Source organism: Athene cunicularia, assembly GCF_003259725.1.
Source record: "Athene cunicularia isolate RWA chromosome 14 unlocalized genomic scaffold, athCun1 chr14_part1, whole genome shotgun sequence".
NCBI classification, from domain to species: Eukaryota; Metazoa; Chordata; class Aves; order Strigiformes; family Strigidae; genus Athene; species Athene cunicularia.
The window spans coordinates 2,499,336-2,516,608 of record NW_020799118.1 but is presented as its reverse complement, the minus strand read 5'-3'; the positions used below and the strand labels follow the sequence as shown (position 1 = coordinate 2,516,608).

General features: G+C 39.6%; 1 protein-coding gene across 1 annotated transcript in view; it reads left to right on the top strand.

Annotated features, from left to right (window-relative positions):
* TMEM114 (transmembrane protein 114) overlaps positions 1 to 15,574 on the top strand; it is a 19,530-nt gene extending 3,956 nt beyond the window's left edge. Inside the window, exons 2-4 of the mRNA XM_026859133.1 lie at positions 934 to 1,014; positions 9,991 to 10,128; positions 12,648 to 15,574. Of these exons, the coding sequence (XP_026714934.1) occupies positions 934 to 1,014; positions 9,991 to 10,128; positions 12,648 to 12,880 (452 nt within the window). The 3' untranslated portion in view covers positions 12,881 to 15,574. The remainder of the gene's footprint in view (positions 1 to 933; positions 1,015 to 9,990; positions 10,129 to 12,647) is intronic.
* The last annotated feature ends 1,699 nt before the right edge of the window (positions 15,575 to 17,273 follow it).

The window sequence follows — 17,273 nt, the reverse complement described above, 5'->3', positions numbered from 1 at the left end:
GCGGGGGGGGGCGCGGGGACGGCGAACAGTCCGCTCCTGGAACCGCATTTTGCATTCGCTTTTAACTCAAAATAACTTAATAAACGTTAATTATTTAGAAGGAAAGAGATGTCTTTTCATTTGACTCAGGGGGAATTAAGGGGCGAAAGTTCCGGGCTAAAGCCGTCAAAATGCTAAATAATAACATAAAGAATGATAAATAACATAAAGAATATAACTATAAATAACATTAAACAATATATAGTTTAGATACATACGTAATATTACTACAAATGATATCAATAGAAATAGTATTATCTTGAAATGTATATTTTCTATAAAGAATACAAATAAAATCAACTCAATCCCGTACTAACTACTACATACTCACATACTACATACTAACTACAGGTAAGTGACTAAAGACTCAGGTTCACCCAGTAGTTGTGCTGCGTTTGGTCTGGCTTGGTATTTCACAGTTCTGGATTAAACCCTCTGTGGATATAATAGGGTTTTCCCCTTTTAGTTTAATTCATGTGCCAGATATATTACTTATGGTTTTGATTCCACCGTTAAAAATAAGGAGTCAGGATAGTTCATCATAGGCAAGAAAGGATGTTACTTGCAGTGGGGCAGGGGAGAAGGAGCAGGTTAGAGGAATTCTCCCCTTTGCTGTACCCTGAGACTCACTGGAATAAGCAGCTGTTTCCCTCCTGACTTCAGTGGACAGGCCCATGGGAGCAGCTCTTGGCCACTGAAAATGGCCTGAAGTGCTGAAAATTCCCTCCTTTCCTTCCCTTCCCTGCCTAGGAATGACTGTTTTAAAAGCAGATAATGTTATATGAATTATATGCACGCACACACACACACACACACACACACACACACGAGGATATATTATAATAAGATACTATAGTGTAACTTTTTCTCCTTGTTTTTTCCTTTCTCTGTTAGCGAGGAGCGAATGTTACCCTTTGATAAACCCCTTCTGGCACGAGAATGCAAACATCACCGATTCACACAGAAAGCTTTTGTGTGAGTAACTTTTCTATTATTTCTGTACTTCTGTCCACCCTTCCCTCCCTCCTTGGCCACTTCCTATGTCCCATTTCTGATTCAGAAGGGGAGCTCTGAGATAGTGTTTTGACTCTGCTTCTGCGCAATATTTGTCACTGCATGTGGTCTTTAATTGGGATTACTGTTGAAATAACCATCTGTTTGATGTCAAGTTCAGCTAGTTTCTTCCATAGGAGCAAGATGTTTCTGCCTGGAATGGCTGAGGAAGATACACAGTTGTTAAAAGGCAAAAATGTTCAAAATCCCCTCAAAAGAGTTTCATCACTGAAAATGCTAAGCACACATTTAAACTAATCTTAAACTAAGACACCTACTTGTCTACCTTTTCAGTGGGATTTCTTGCACTGAAAAAAAACTTAAGTATGTGGGAATTTAGGAAAATAACGACTAAAACCAGTGTTCAAAGTCTTTGAAGAATGTAATGTTCAAAAAGATTAAGTTTCTAACTGTGTTGGTTGATATTGACTTCTTTTTCTTTAGATTCATTTGTCAATGTCAGAATGTTTTCAGCAGGTCCAAACCAAACATTTTCAAATACTTTTAGGCTTCTCCTTGAAGATGATTTATCATCTTTGCATCATATTCTGCACAATACTTCATTCATACATGCTTGTATATGAGCTTGCTTTTTAAAAATTTTTTATCTGCCTACCTCTCTTGACTCTGACTGCTTTACCCTTGCAAGCAGAATATATGCGTTTGTCCTGTGTCTTAAAATGGGACTCTTTCCCTCAAAACTGGCCATTTCCCTGAGCAGTCATTCAGAGAGGCTTGGAATGTCTTTAGTCCCTTGGAGCAGCATCTCATGATACAGCTGGAAGTGCAGCAAGTATGGTGAAGTAAGCCTGTGAGGTGCTAATGGTAATGTAGTTGTGTCGCAACAGTAACTGGAAAGTTGAAGTAGGAATAAGATCCCAGGGCTATAAAACAGCAGTATAAACATGTTGGCAGGTTCAAGGCTAACAGCACAGATTGTCTCTCTGTGCTTTCAGATTGAAAGGTGCCATTTCATTAATCTTCCTTGCTTAAGACAAAGGACCTTAGCTGCTTGATGTTGCTGAAAACTCTGAAAATGTTCAGTGAAAATGATTGTCTGCTGGATCACTTTGCCTTTGAGGGTTCAAAGTTAATTGAACCTAACCAGACTGATCCCACTTTACGTGTGGGCACCTCAACCATTTATGTTGGGGGTAATCTAAAATTTCAGAATAAAATTATTAGCATTTTGAAAGTTGTGTTCATATTTGCAAAAGATACATCTGTAATTTTTCTCTTCAGTTTACAGCTCTTCCGTAAAGCTGAATTCTGCAAAAACAAAAGCAGAGATCATACAGAGCTCTTGATTATAGAAATGATGCTGGCTTGGAAACAAAGGACAGCTCTTTGGTAGGCATGAAGTGTAAGAAAACAGTGCATATGAGTAAAAATTGGATTCATAACCATGTTTACAGACTCTTCAGAGCCTCAGAGAAATTTTTTCTCTCTCACTCATATCAGGTACTATTTTTAGGTTCCTTCAGGTCTGTAAGACACTTGCAGATTTTATTATAAGCCAGCATAGTCTGTCTAAAAATGATGAGGTAAGAAATCAAAGACACTTCCATTGAAAGAACCTCCTAGGTTTGATTAGAATGCCTTACAGAGTGAACTTTTTGATATTTTATATGTTCAACTTCAATGCAGTTTCTGTGTGGTGAGGCGACAGAGCTACAGCAACAGAAGCTGAACATAGAAACTGCCATGTCGGTACTTCTTAGTTCTAGGAAATACAGATATTTCTAAGTGACATCTAGGTTTGTTAAATACTGGCATATTACCTTCTACTTCAGCCTTGCACTTCTGTCTTAAATATTTTCTGACTGTCGTCACTGAATCATATTTAGACAGATTGGGGCAAACCTTCATCTACAACACATTTTAACCAGAATTTTAGAGGAAGATTCTGGGATTGTGGATTCCAGTGTGGTTACAGTAATTTTTTCATGTGTTGCTATATGGGGCAAACAGCTGTGCTAATTGCACAGCTTTAATCGGTTACTTCAAAAAATTATTTTTTTCTCTGCGTGTGCCTGTGCAGGTGTCTGCGTGAGGCACATTCATATGGAATTAATCTCATTCTTTCTATTCAGGAGCTCTGGCAACATCAAACATATTTCTGGCCAATTTTTCCTAAAAAGATTTCAAAGGGCTGTGTCTTAATCTAGGCACTTAAGTAACAGATTGGGAATCCCGTCCCCCATTCTTCAGAGGTCCTATACTCTTCCTGGCATGTCTAGCTAGACACAAGTGCCCAAACGATGTGAGAAAGTCTACACCTGAGTGCAAAGAGCTGGGTCTTAGTGGAAACAGAAGCCTTCAGTAGAGAATGAAAAGGCTTCATGTTCCCTCCCTCCACATTTCCAGTCTCTCTCCTCTTCATCCCCAGCAGGTTCCTTTTAGGCTTATTGCGTCCTTCAAATAAAGCTCCTGGCAAATTAAAAGCATTGGGCGTACAAATTAAAGTTCTGTGCTACCAGCAATATTACTCAGGCAATCAACCTAGGTCTTGTTAAGCCTGAGAGTATGATGTATTTCACATCATGGGAGTACTCTAGAGCAATTTCTCTAATGGATTAGACACAAGGATGCCTTCTCCTGTACATTAAGCTTCCATTTCTTTTCTTACCACTCCCTCCAGCTGAACATATGGCATATACCCTCTCTCTCCCTCAAACCCACAACATATATTTTCCTACCACATATCACATTATGGCATGGTTATATATTTGTTTAAAACGTCAGCCACTGCCTAAAGAGATACAGACTACCTACCACTAGCTTTTCTGAAATTTCTGCATTTAAAAAAAAAACCCGCTTTTTACTAGAGATGTACATTTTCCTCTGTCCCATACAGGATTAAAAAGAAAGTGTCACTTTTCACAATTTAGACGGTTATTGATGACCACTAGGATTAAAGCTAGTCCTCTGAAAGTCACCTTTAAAACTGAAATCTGTCAGCAAAGACACCCCAGAAATCTCATCTTGCCATGCATTCTCCTGTGCCAGCTATGGGAGGCAAGCAGAAAGCACAACTTTTTTTTTTCCATGATGAGCTGAATCCATCTCTCACTAAAATGGTAAAAGAAGGATGTCTCTGACTTCAAAGGAAGCTGAATCAGGAGTTCTGAGCAGCTTTGCCATTTTGCAGTAGAAGAAACATTCAAAATCACATCAAAATACCGAGGGTCACATACAGAGAGAGGGAAGTCGATGCATAGAAGGAATGGCTGTATTTAGTTGATTGAAAATTTTTCCTGAAGAGTTGCAGCTCTGTAAAATAATTTCTTTCTGAAAAACCCTCCAAAAACTATCATTGCACTGGGGAAATGTTACTTTTTGGCATTCTTGTAATAGAAATATCTTTCATTTACCAAAGTCTGTATTGTTAATAATTAGTAAATACCAGTATAGATTTAGCTAAAGACAGCACCAGTGTAATCGTTTCAAAATGAACAATTTTGTAAATATTTCTTAGCAAAATCAGTTTGTACTCTGGACTTGGTTTAAGTACTTCTTGCAGGACAGATGAGCTGTCAAAAGAAGGAAGTAATGTGTTTGTTGGAGACTAATGTGTCCTGTCAAAACTCTTCTACCAGCTTGACTTTTTGGAAACTCAAGTAACCTGTTCCTTTGTGTCTTAAGTTACAGCCTGATGGTGACCCCTGCTTGGTAACATAAAAATTACTTCCATCTGCATTCTTCTGAACTCAGTGCTATATGATTTGCTGATCCTAGAAAGCTGTGGCTAAGGTTTTTTCAAAGCATGGTGAAATTTGTTAAAATGTGGAGAACTTTGGTCTGACTTCTCCCCCTCTTCTTATAGTTTAAAACCAAATTGCCACAAAGCACTTTTTTTTTTTTTTTTCCCCCGCCCTTTTGGCACATCAAAGCAACATCTATAACATGTTACGTGGACAAAATGTAAGATGCCATTTTGGTCCAAAGATGAAAACATGCACAATTACAAACCAGGTAATTTCTCTGGAATCTTAGTTTTGCACCCCAGACTGGTGCAGGATTCCATCTACACTGCAGAGCTGGGGTTAGTGTTACGAAAAACAATGTGAGAGGAACTACTGTTATTTTTTAATGGCTGCTTGGTTTGTCCCTGACACAAACCAGCTGCATAAGGTACCTGCAAGGTATGATTAAGCCTCTGACAATCCTGATTTTTTTCTTAGTGACATGAACAGCATGGCCAGTGATTGATTTCCTGTTGCAAGTAACTTTTTAGTGCTCTCCTCTATTCCTGAGCCATCCAGAAGATGTGGTATTCTCTTATATATGGCTGGAAGAAAATGTCTTTCTTGTTATAAAACCAAGACTGGAGTGTGCAGCTGCCCATGCACAACTGCTTAAATTATTCTCCCCGGAGTATTTTTATATTTTCTTTTTAGATATCCGTGTGACTGGAACCATGAGGCTGCAGGCAAGTTAGTGCTTCCTGCAGGGAAACAATCTTTGCAATACGGGCAGTTACTGATACCTCAGTTGTAACGTAACAGATGCTTTGGTTTCTTCCTCAAAAAAATGAGTTTAATAGTACTGTTAAACTAGACTGGATTTCTTTACAGCATGTGGACCCTGTAACAGGCACTAAGCAGCAGCTCTCACACTTCACCCCACTCTTAATGCACCTGCTTCATTTTTACTGAGTTACATGATTACAATGTTATAATCCCAGAATGCCTTATTCTTTGGCTGCCATTACATTTTTATTTTTTTTTCCTGAGGGTTTTACAGTTGTTCACAGTTTTTTCTTTTAGTTTTAAGTTATCAGAAGGAAACAGCTGGTGCAGGAATACCTGGCCGGAGGCCAACTGAAATAAGACCCAAATGATGTACATAGAAATTCTAAACTTAATTAATACAGTAGGTGTACACCTAAACAGACCTGCTGTGTTTCTGAGCAGCAGCGCAGTGCAGAGGTTCCAGTGGACATTTGCTTCAGTACTTACAGAAGATATTACAATAAATGCATACAGAAATTCGAGATAACTTTAGCATCATTGCAGCTGAGACCTATTGAGTGACAACTTCTGATGAATGTTCTCATTTTCAAATTCATTGATATCGTAGCACTAGGATTTGACCCCACAGTGCGTTGCTTACGTTTATCATTCCATCCACTCCTAGTATTGAAGGTTTTCATCAGTGCCTACCTGTACCAAGTCTAGCATCATTGTATTTCTACTCTCTGCAATTAGTTTCCCAGTTTAGCTCAGAGACTTGTTGCATGAGAAGAGCACAAAGCCAAAACATGTAACACAAAGTCCAGAGCGCAGCTGTTTATCCTGGGATAATCTAATCCTGTGAGCTCTCCTCCACCATCATCTTTTTTCTACTGAGCAGGAGGGAATCCAGGCCTTCATGTCCCTGGGGTTCAAGCCCAGAAGTCTCACATTTAGCCAACGACAGCAGTTCTTTTCTGTTGTTTCCCTTCCTTGCAAGCAGGTCAGTCTTTCTGAGTGCAGTTTGTTCCTGGCTTTGCCAAGTAGCCTTCCAGAGGTCCCACTGGTTTTAGTGATTGCCAGCATTCTGTTTTAGCTAGAGGCTTTTCTCTTTCTAACTGGCGATTTAGTTACTGTTGGGGAAGATAAACAGATCCTTAATTAAGCTCCTGTGAGCTGCTGCCATTTGGAGTATTTCTGATGAGGTGACTATTACAGATTTCTAGAGACTATTTGCTATTATAAGCTGTGCAAATGAATCCAAAGTTTGTTTGAAACAATTAAGCTCCAGCATGTTAACAGGAAATGATTGACAAGACTGTTAGACCTGCAGTTGGGTACTTTTGAAACCATTCATTTTTTCTAGTTCATTTCACGGATTTGTGTTACAAACAACTCATCAACAACTGTGTTGGGTGGTAGTGTAGAAGTGTCTGCCAGATTCACACATCTGGACACACGGTGCAGGTGTCATTCTTACAAATATTTGGTCAGTCCTCTAGTAAACCAGCATTGTCTAGCTGGTGTAAAACTTCATTAACTCAGATCAATTAAAGTATGTTTTTCTACAAAAAAAGGGGTGTTTTTTTTAAATGTTTGTCACCTTGTTTCAGTATTTTCAAGATTAAACTGTTGGGTCTTTCATATTGGATTGACGGGGAACTTGGGTGTTGAGAAGTAGGTGTGGGAAACTCAATTCTGTTTTACAGGAAGGTGCACATACCTCTTGAACAAAATGCTTACGTTCTTGGGTTTTTTTCAATACTAGATTAATTTCATCAAAATGAAGACAGCTATAATACATAATTTATAGATAGGTATTTCAACACAACCTATAAAACATTACAATGACTGTAATAATAATGTTTTAAGTTTTTTCACAGGTGATTACTGAAGACAAAAACACAGAAAGATATTTTAAGTCATGTCCTTCTATAAACTAATTCTGTCCCTCTAATCAAGGAGTATAATGGCATAATCTCATAGGCCAGACAGCACAAATTCAGATTCCAGGGTGGTTTCCATGGCAGCATTTTAGAATAAGTTTCCCAGGCAGTTGCAGATTTCATAGAAGGACAAATGAGTATTAGGTATTGGACTAGAATACTGGAGGTGATAAAAGTAATGTTTAACCAAATACAGTCCATTAAATATTTGATTTTTGAAAAGCTGCAGGTGATTGATGAGAAGTGTGATCCCAGCTGTGTGTAGGAAGAGTAAGGCTCTGTCACAGTGGAATTTGTGGGTTTTGGCTGAGATATCTCTAAAACCTGTATTTTCACTGAAGATGGCACGAAAATCAGAGTTATTCTGATGTTGCATGCAACTGGCACAGTTCATTAATATAATCTATGACACTCCCCAGGAGAATACTCTGGTATGGATTTGTTTTCCTTGTGCTTGAAAAGGTTACATTCAGAGCCTTATCTTCTTCACCTGCACTTGTCCTGGGTAAGGTTACAGTCCTAGCTGCAGTAGCTGAAATCACACCATGAAAAGGAAAGTCGCAGAAATAGCAGCTCTCAGTGCTACTGTCCTGAGGTATAGTTTGTTAGCAGCAACTTGGACTGGTGAATGACACCTGGAAAATGGCAAAGCACAGGCCCAGTGATGAACGTGTTTATGATTCTTCGCTCCCAGCAAAGCTACGTCTGAGAGCAGAGTTGCACCATTCTTACATTCTTACTTTTAAAATGTTAATGGCATCAGATTTTATCCCCCCTCCAAGGCCTTTTCACCTCTTACATGCAAGACCAGATCTAAGAGGACGCATGGATATCAAAATGGTGGAGAATACAAATCATGGGGCAGAAGACTAGCCTGTTCCTGCTGCCTCTGTACAATATAGGAACTAAATTGTGTGCCAGATATCTATTCTGTCACATCATGTTGCATCACATCCCTGACAACCTCTTCTAACTATATAAAACTCCTGAACTAAGTTCCATGGCTATTTCTCCTCTTGGTATTCAACTAAGATTTGCAAACAGTTTTGACATACTGGTTTATATGCAGTAAGCTGAAGACTGATTTGACTGTTAGCATCTGAGAATTGCTATATGTCTGGGTTTCTTAGCCAGCAGTGGCAGCTGTGGCCAGTTTTGCTGAAGGAAAGCCTAGGGAGTATCCTCAGGTTTAGAAGCAAGGAGAGAAAGTGCTCCCTTCAATGCAGAATGCTGAATTCCTGCTGATCCTGATGTGGGCATGTGTGGGACTAAATATGAGAATATAATACCAGTGTAAATAAACAGAAATGGAAGAACAATTGAGCCACCTCCCAAAATGTTGTCATTTGCCATATTTTTCCTTGTGAGCATGTCATTTTTCCTTGTGAGCATGTTCTGTACTACACAAAACAAATAATTATGTCATGAAACCACATTCCACTCAAGTAAAGAAATTAAGTGTCTGCCTGGATCCCATGCAGACTCTTTCTAACCTTCCAACACACGCAAACTGATCTCTTAACTGACTCCTTTTTCTTGGGCACCAACTAATGGTGCATTGTTGTTCCTCAGTGAAATTAAATGAGACACTGAAGCCTAGAGGACTTCAGAAAATGGATATTAAGTTTTCCTTTCTCAGTAACTCTGCACTTCACTCTGGTATGAAATAAATTGATACTGCAAGCTGGAATTACTTTTTTTTGGTTATTCTAGTAAAGGTCGGGTTGAAGGTTGTGAGTAAATTGCGTGAGAGGGAACAATGACACAAAGATGGTTTATGATGGAAAAAACAGTGTGGTATGAAAAAATACATAGCAACCCTCTGTTTACACAGCCATTAAAATGTTATAGGGATCAAGAAAGACTAATGTAAAACATTTAGCATGGAAGGAAGCAACCAGGACAGGTTAATGTACTTTGTGAAGCTGCTGTAGAAAACAGTGACAGACAGAATCAGAGCTGGATGGGAAAATTTACCTCTAGCTGATGGTTGCCTGCAACAAAGGAAAAGGTCAGCAATTTGCTAGATCAGTTCAGCAGAGGACATGTGACAGAAAACATTTAACCAAAGCATGTGCTGGATCTCACCACCCAAACAGAACAATGCTTCTCTCTGTGGTCTGTATGATTCAGATAACTAGGGCTAGTTTTTATTGAGGTTGTCAGTGACTACCTGATTTGCAGTGCATCACCTGTTATCCAGCTAGGCTTAATATCTGAGAGCAATTTAATTGCTTAAGGATATCCAGGTAGACATATCCTTGATATTTGTGGTCTCTGTTTGAAACACAAGCTGCGATCCTGTGAAGGGCTTTCTCTGTACGTTACCTTTTTCTCCATACCATATATTTGTCCTGCCTGAAAATCCAACTCCTTGTTTGTGCAGCGCAGAATAAGGTTTTGATCCTGATCAGGGGCTCTGTACACTATAATTATTAGTACATCCAATGACACCATAATGAAATTATAAAATATTAACATTCTTAATTTTTCTTCAGACATGCACGGAACATTTGTCATCCTGATGCCTCTCAGCCTGATATTGATGATTTTTGGAGGAATGACTGGATTCATCAGTGTTCTTGCCAGGGCCTACCTACTGCTTCTAATGACAGGACTGCTTTTTCTTTTTGGAGGTACTATATCAAACTCCCATCTTAACTGTTTTAAATAATAAGAGATTATATCTGGGAAACATCACGCTGTCTTCCAGGGGGAAAAAAGCTAAGCAAGAGTTTGCTTTCAGAATAATGCTGCTGTTCATTCACTTGGTGTCTGCTCATCCTGACAGGATTCTGGAATAGAAAATTGCCACTTAGAGTCAGCAAAGACAGATAATCACACACAACCATACATCCTTGTAGAGTGAGTCACACTTTGAACACAGTGTGTTTGCTCTGCCATTAACAGAAAAGATTTAATACCTTCTCAGCACAGTGTCCAAATTCTTTACAGACTGGGTAATGAAATAATGGAGAAGTGACTCTGGAATTAGTAAAGCATAGGGTTCAATAGCCTTGCACAGATCTTAAAAATACTAATAAAACTGACATTTTTTCAAAGGCATTTGCATTGAGTTCCTGAAAAGGGTTTTGCTAAGCATCCCTGGGTTAGCTTCATTGTTAGTTTTGAACTAGAGTGGTGTCCCCAAACTGTGGGTCCCAAAAGGTAACCCCAAGGAGTTATTTTAGTTGGAGTGTAACATTTGAATTTGAGGCTGGTCAAACTCTTTTACATTTTGTTTTCTATTGGTTTTGCTGTAACCAATATCTCTGTGTTTTAGAAAGTAATTGGAAAGAAAAGCATTCTGTCAAAGTAGGAAAACTGGGTTTAAATACATTTTAATTTTCTTCTCCAAATAGATTTTCAGTACTGTTTCACAGTGTAACTTGAAATAAATTCTCCCCAACAGAAAAGGGGATGCTCAGTTTTGGCCCTCATCACCTGGCCATATAGTCCTGTTTCTAAGAGAATGGTAAGAGATTGCTGGAAGCAAATGGTGCTGTCTCAAAGTCTTGAATGACCTTTTTAGTCTGAAATGCTCTTACAAAGACCAACCATCCCCTATTATGCTTTTCTTCTGAAAAAAAAAAAAAGTAATTTCTATTTCCTTAGAACATCAGAAAGCTGTATTCACTAAAAAGGCTCAGGCTATTTGAAAACTACTCCAAATAGTAAGTGAAAGATGAAAAGCTGTGAAGTGCAAAGCATGATTATCCTGCTGAGGAGTAGAGTACTGTGCCTTTCTAAGACACTTGGGGTTGCAAAGAAGGAAAGGAAACACAAAGACAATATTAGGAGAGGGGTGCTTGAATATGTTCTCAAGATGCAACTAGTGCTGTTTCCCAGGACAGCATGAACAGACTGCGGGGTGGCCTCTGGTGTGAGACCAGATCCTCCTCCTCCTCCTCAGGCAAGTTTGTTCAGCTGTTTCAGATATCTAACAGCCATGCACAGTTTTATAGGATATTACAGTTTGTGAAGTTTGGTATTGATTAGATAGTTCTGTCTCAACAGAAAGAAATACTTTATGATGGAATTCCAGAAGCCTGAGGTTTTTTGAAAATAACAGAGCTGATATGTTCCACATCCCAGGACATCCTACATGCTTCCCCATTCTTTTGAAATGCAGCCACATTTAAGGGGAATAATAGGACTCGGCATACCTTGTTGAAAATGTCTTCAAAATAGTCATTTCCATTTCTGCTGGCAAAAGGTAGAAAGTAAATATTTTCCCCACCCTTGCAGAGGACTAGAATAAGGTACAGGCATCATAGCATTGTTAAAATCAGGAATATGAGTACAAATTTTGACTGTTGGATAACTCAGTACTCTTCTGTCTTGGTGTGCCTCTACTCAGACTTGTCTTTCTAGAAAAAATAAAGCCTCATCTAGACTTACACTGCGATTTGACAGAAAGCCAGACCAAAATTTTTCTCCCTCAGAATCAGATAAGACATTATCTTCTCCTACAAGTATTCCAGTATCTACTTTCCCTGGGCTGCAGGGCCTTTCTGTCACATCTTTCCTGCCACTGATCCAGTAAAGTTATGACTTTAGCATATGTCCTTTGAGTGACATAGATGCCAGGCTCAGGATGTAGCATGTACTTGTGCTAGATGTGCCATTCTCTAAGTTTGCTAGCTTCTCTACAGTCCTTTCATTCTGAAAACATCTGGCTTCTTGTTTGAGTGCCTTTATTAATTTATTTTTAATCGGCTCCAAGGATGTCTTCGGCCTCATTATTTGGAAGTGATAAATACTCATGGCTCCACCAGACTTGGTGAGAGGTAACAGTAAAGACTAACCCATATACGTTATAATACATCATTAAAACCAGATGTGCATGCCTTAGATATCTGTAAAAGACATGACTAGATATTTATTGTAGGAGGCTTGATGCTTTACGTTTTGATTCAGTATTTAACAGTGAGAACACATTAAACTCAATGGGCAGAGATAACCCTCCCTTTACTTCCCTCTCAGCCTTCCCCAAAAAACAGCCTCAACTAGATTTCAAAGGTAAAGAGGCTAACCAGTAATCTGGCCTGGGTAGCTAGGAAGGAGTGGCAAAGAAGCCCTAAGAGATATCCATTTAATTAATTTTAATTTCTGCAGTGAATGCTAACTAGCTGAATATGTTTTTCTTTCTCAGCTCTTGTTACACTTACTGGGATCAGTGTCTATATTGCATATTCAGCTGCTGCCTTCGAAGAAGCTCTCTGCCTCCTGAGGAGGAAGGATCTTCTGGTAGAAGTTGACATCAGGTTTGGCTGGTCGCTGGCACTAGTTTGGGTCTCCTTTGTCACAGAAGTGCTCACCGGGGCTGTGTTTCTCCTGGCAGCAAGAGCTGTGGGTGCGAAGCGGCGACGTGAGCAGGCGTTATGATCAACAGATATCACTGCAACAACAGAACCCTGCCGAGCCCAGAAATGGGGATTGCTTGGTCCATCTGGTCAGTAGGGGTAATAAAAGTGGCAAGGCTCTGACTGAGTATCTTCTCAGCTGCCGTAAACCCTTTCCCTCATAGTTAGCTATAAAACACAAAGATTCTGATAAATCGGTAAAACATTTCATGTGTTGTCAGTAAGGAATCCCTTCTGATTTTAGAAGAAAGTACTGCAGTGTTAGTGTTTCCCAAATAATTTCAGCTGGCATCTCATAAGACATCTCCATTTGTTGTTTAGAACAAGGCAGTTTTCTTGCTTTCTTTTCTCCTTTCTGCTGTTCCAGCAAAGTGCCTTGGAGTACCCTGCAGGCCAGTATGCACAGTCCACTTTGGTTTCTCCTCTGAGACTCCTGCTAAGGATGCCTGGGATTCCAGTCATGCTGGCAGCCTCTACCAGCGGCGCTGCTCCGGTAGGAGGTAGGCAGTGTGACCTTCCTGCTGCCTTGGAGCACCGTAGGGATGGATGATGTCTATACACCTGAATCCAGGGAGAGACTATGAGGTGTAAATATCCTCAGTTAATAGTGCATACTTATGGTTTTGTTGCACAGGGTGAAGTAGAAAATAAAGATCCAGACTAGGAAGAACTTCAGAGTGTTTGGAGAACTTCAGTGATAATTCCCAACACTAGGGCAGAGCTAGGATATCTGAGTGAGGTGAATTAATCTTTACCGTGGTGTACACTTTCGCTATAGGATCTTTCTTTCCCTCATGTCTCCCCAAAGAGTCCCATCCTCTCTCCTGTACCACAATCACACTATTTCTTTGTGACAACACAGGAAAATGGGATGATTTGAGAAACCAGAGAAGCCCAGAAGCCTAATTCATGTCAGCTATATATAATGTCTAAGGAGAGACATGGCATCATGTTTTCTTTCCTAATTTTCTAAACATGTGCTTTGGTACTGTGTTAAAATGAAAAGATATAGGGCATAGATACTGTGAATGACTTGATTTTAGTTCTCTGGCAGACAGCAGTGACTACGATGGTGAAGTGTGGTGCAGTGGTGAGTGTAGTGCAAGAGAAAGATACAGCTGCTTTTCCAGATGTTTTAACTAGCTACTGTAGCCAGCCCCACTCTATCAGATGCTCAGGCTACATACTTACCTCTTTCAGGTTGTTAATAGCTGCTTTTTCAGTTCTGTAATGCAGAAGATTTATCTGTTGCATTTCAATTCTGTAGTGCAGAAAGTGTATCTGATGCATTTCACAGTTTTTGCATAGCAATTTTGATGGTGCTTCCTTTTCATGAAATTTGTGCAAATGCTTTGTGATAGAATATGTTTAACTTGTGCTGAAAACTGCTGAGTAAAACTGAACAGACAGAATACCTGAATTTCATCTTAGGTGCCAAGAAATCTAGTTTTTCTTTATTAGTTTTTCCTCTGGGTTTAACAGAAAAATTACTTCAGTGCCCACTGAAGTTAATGAAGAAATTTTCCCCTGACTGCTGTGGCTTTGAATTAAGATGTGAATGTGTTAACAGCTCTACTACATTTCTGTTAGATCATGAGTTTCTGGAGGACTTCAGCATATTACAGTTCAAGACTGACTCAGGAGCTGTGTCAGCAAGGCACACTGAGTTGTTGGGCAAGTCCCTTGTACTTTCTCCAGCAGTGCAAAGGGCATCATTTACCTACCTCTGTTAAATATCAGAACAATTTTATCATTGTGTCTTGTGCTAAAGATTGCACATTTACTCTTACTGAGCTCAGCTCTAATCTTAGTCCCACACTACCAATTACTTTACAAAAAATAGTGTCAGGGAGCTTCCGAGAGCTTACAGTCTTTGGAGATAGAGGGAAACATTATTACTACCATGCTGTGAATGGAGAACTGAGGCAGAAATCTGCCCAAGGTCACAGGAAACCAGTTTCTGAATCCCCGTCTAAGACCTTAGTTGGCAGACCTTGCTTGTTATCAGAATGAAATAAGGCTAGAAATCCTGAATAGACTGAGCACTAGAATTTCTGTGAATAGCCAGTACAATCTGCTAATTCTCATCTGCTCCCACATTGGTTTTCACGTATTTTTTCATGTTGGGACTATGTAATTGAGTTATTTTCCAAGTTGAAGCATACCAAATCAGCTCTATAACAAGAGTAAGAAATAAATCCTTTGTAGCCAAAATTCCATGTGCTTAAGTGAATATGTAAAATGTAATATTTCTATGGTTTGGTGCTGGTGAAGCTATTTATAAAACAATTTGTATGATGTTACTCAGACATTACTGTAAACTGTAACAGTAAAATATAATCTGAGTTATTTTTTGAATATTTATCACAGATGTTATTTTACAGTGGTTTTGAATGTTGTAAAATTAAATAAAATGACATCTCAGAGCTGGGGATTATTTATCAAGACAGGGAAGCACTAAGATATATATTTTTATTTAACTTTTTCTGCAGATCTGTTCTACAGTTATATGATGCTTTTGAAGTGCCTGTGTCACGTGGTAGGTATTTATAAGATACTTCTGCAGCTACAATATAAAATACTCAAGTGATCAAACCTAATTAGAAAGCCAATGAATCTGTTACTGAATTAGAGCAGTTCTCATTTCAATAGCTTTCCTGAATTTCTCATTCTGTCTTTCTGCAATATCTGGCACAATGGTAATAAAGAGTATCTTCTGCTCCTGAATATTTGTATAACCCCTGAATTTCTCTGAAATTCCTTCTGAATACAAAGAAAACAAGATGGTTTGGAATTGTCAAATAAGCCTTGAATGTTTTGAAGGATTATGCTAGAAAGAGAAAACATCCTAGAAAGGACTTTATGTAATTTGATACAAGTGACCTTATCAGGTTCTTCCTCTTACTGAAACTAATGTTTATTTAATAGCCAGTTCTTTGCTGTATTTTCCCCGAAACGTGTTACTGAGAGGAGGACGCTGCCTGTTACCATTACTTTCTGGTGAACTGCAAACTCATAGGTAATTGGCCTCGTTTAAAGTGAAGAAAAACAGATGCGCTGAGCAGAGCAGTACTGTGCTGAGCAGGCAGTGCGCAGAGCTACTGCCAGTACGAATCACTAATGTAAAGGCATCCTCAAGGGATGGCAGAGAGGCGTAGGGGAGAGCAAAGGAATCCTTGAGGGTGAAAAACCTGCAGATAGACAAGACTTTTAGGGGAGATGCTGGTGAATATACTGTAGATATGAAACCACAAGGATTCAGTTTGGGTCTGTGCTGTTCCTGAGCTGGCTCCTGCAGAGCAGCTTGGATGTGTCTGTATACCCTCCTCTGATGTCCGAGGGGACATTGTTGGTTCAGACACAGCTGCAGTTAAAGTAGCTCCATACGTCTGTTGCTTGGTGATCCAAAGCTAGGAGACCTGACTGACTCTGTGCAGACACATGTGATTCATAATGTCCTTCTTCCAAATTTAAAAGGATGGCAGGTTGGAGACCAAACAGGACATGCTCTGTCCATTCCTGGTCGGTGAGCAGTAGGGGAGACCCAGAACCTGCCCAGAAGTTCTCCACTGAGGTGAGCACAGCAAGACATGGAGTGCCTGCCCACTGAAGCCCTCACGGAAAACTGGAACTGGCCCAGGAGACAGATCCAAAAGACTTAGATTTTCCCAAGCTTGATTGACACCTTGGGATCTCAGGTAATCTTGGCCTCCGATTTATCACTGGTTTGGCATTGTTTTGCAACTTAAATCCAATGGTTTCAACTATTTGAAAAACAAAATCTGAAGAAATCTGAGCCTACTTCATGAATACAACTATCCTTTTCTCTGGTTCATTCTGTAAATTCCTTGCAGTGAAGCAGTTCATAGTTAACCAAGATATATCAGTAAAAAACACATGTCCCTTGGCCTCCTGACTGACATTTTCATACTAACAGACTAAATTGACCCAGCTCGGGACTGAAAAGGTTAGAATAAATGCTCTGGCCTTGTACTAGAGAATCAGACTGTCCCCAGAATTGGTATAACCATGCTCAAGAGAGACTCCCCCTCAGTACTCCAGTTTATTTGCTGAGTGGGCACAGGTGTTGGCCCAGCAATTGCAAGCTGACAGGAATTTAGTCGGATGTTCTGAGGCCAGACAAAAGTACCCTGAAGACCAGGTTCATCCCTCAGAGTTTTAGCCATCCCTGGTTTAGGTTACAGGTCTTTAACTACTGGATTGCATTCTAGTTAGGTTACAAAAAAGTTATATCTTTTTATTTTTACTAAAACATTATAGTGCTATTTTACTGTAATAGCTTTCTCCTATGTTCTACACATCAGCTTTAACCCTAACTAGGCCCTTAAACTTTTCCCTCCCTTTTTGCCAGTCCTTTCAGCTGTCACATCACTGTCACATTCAGTCTCCGGATG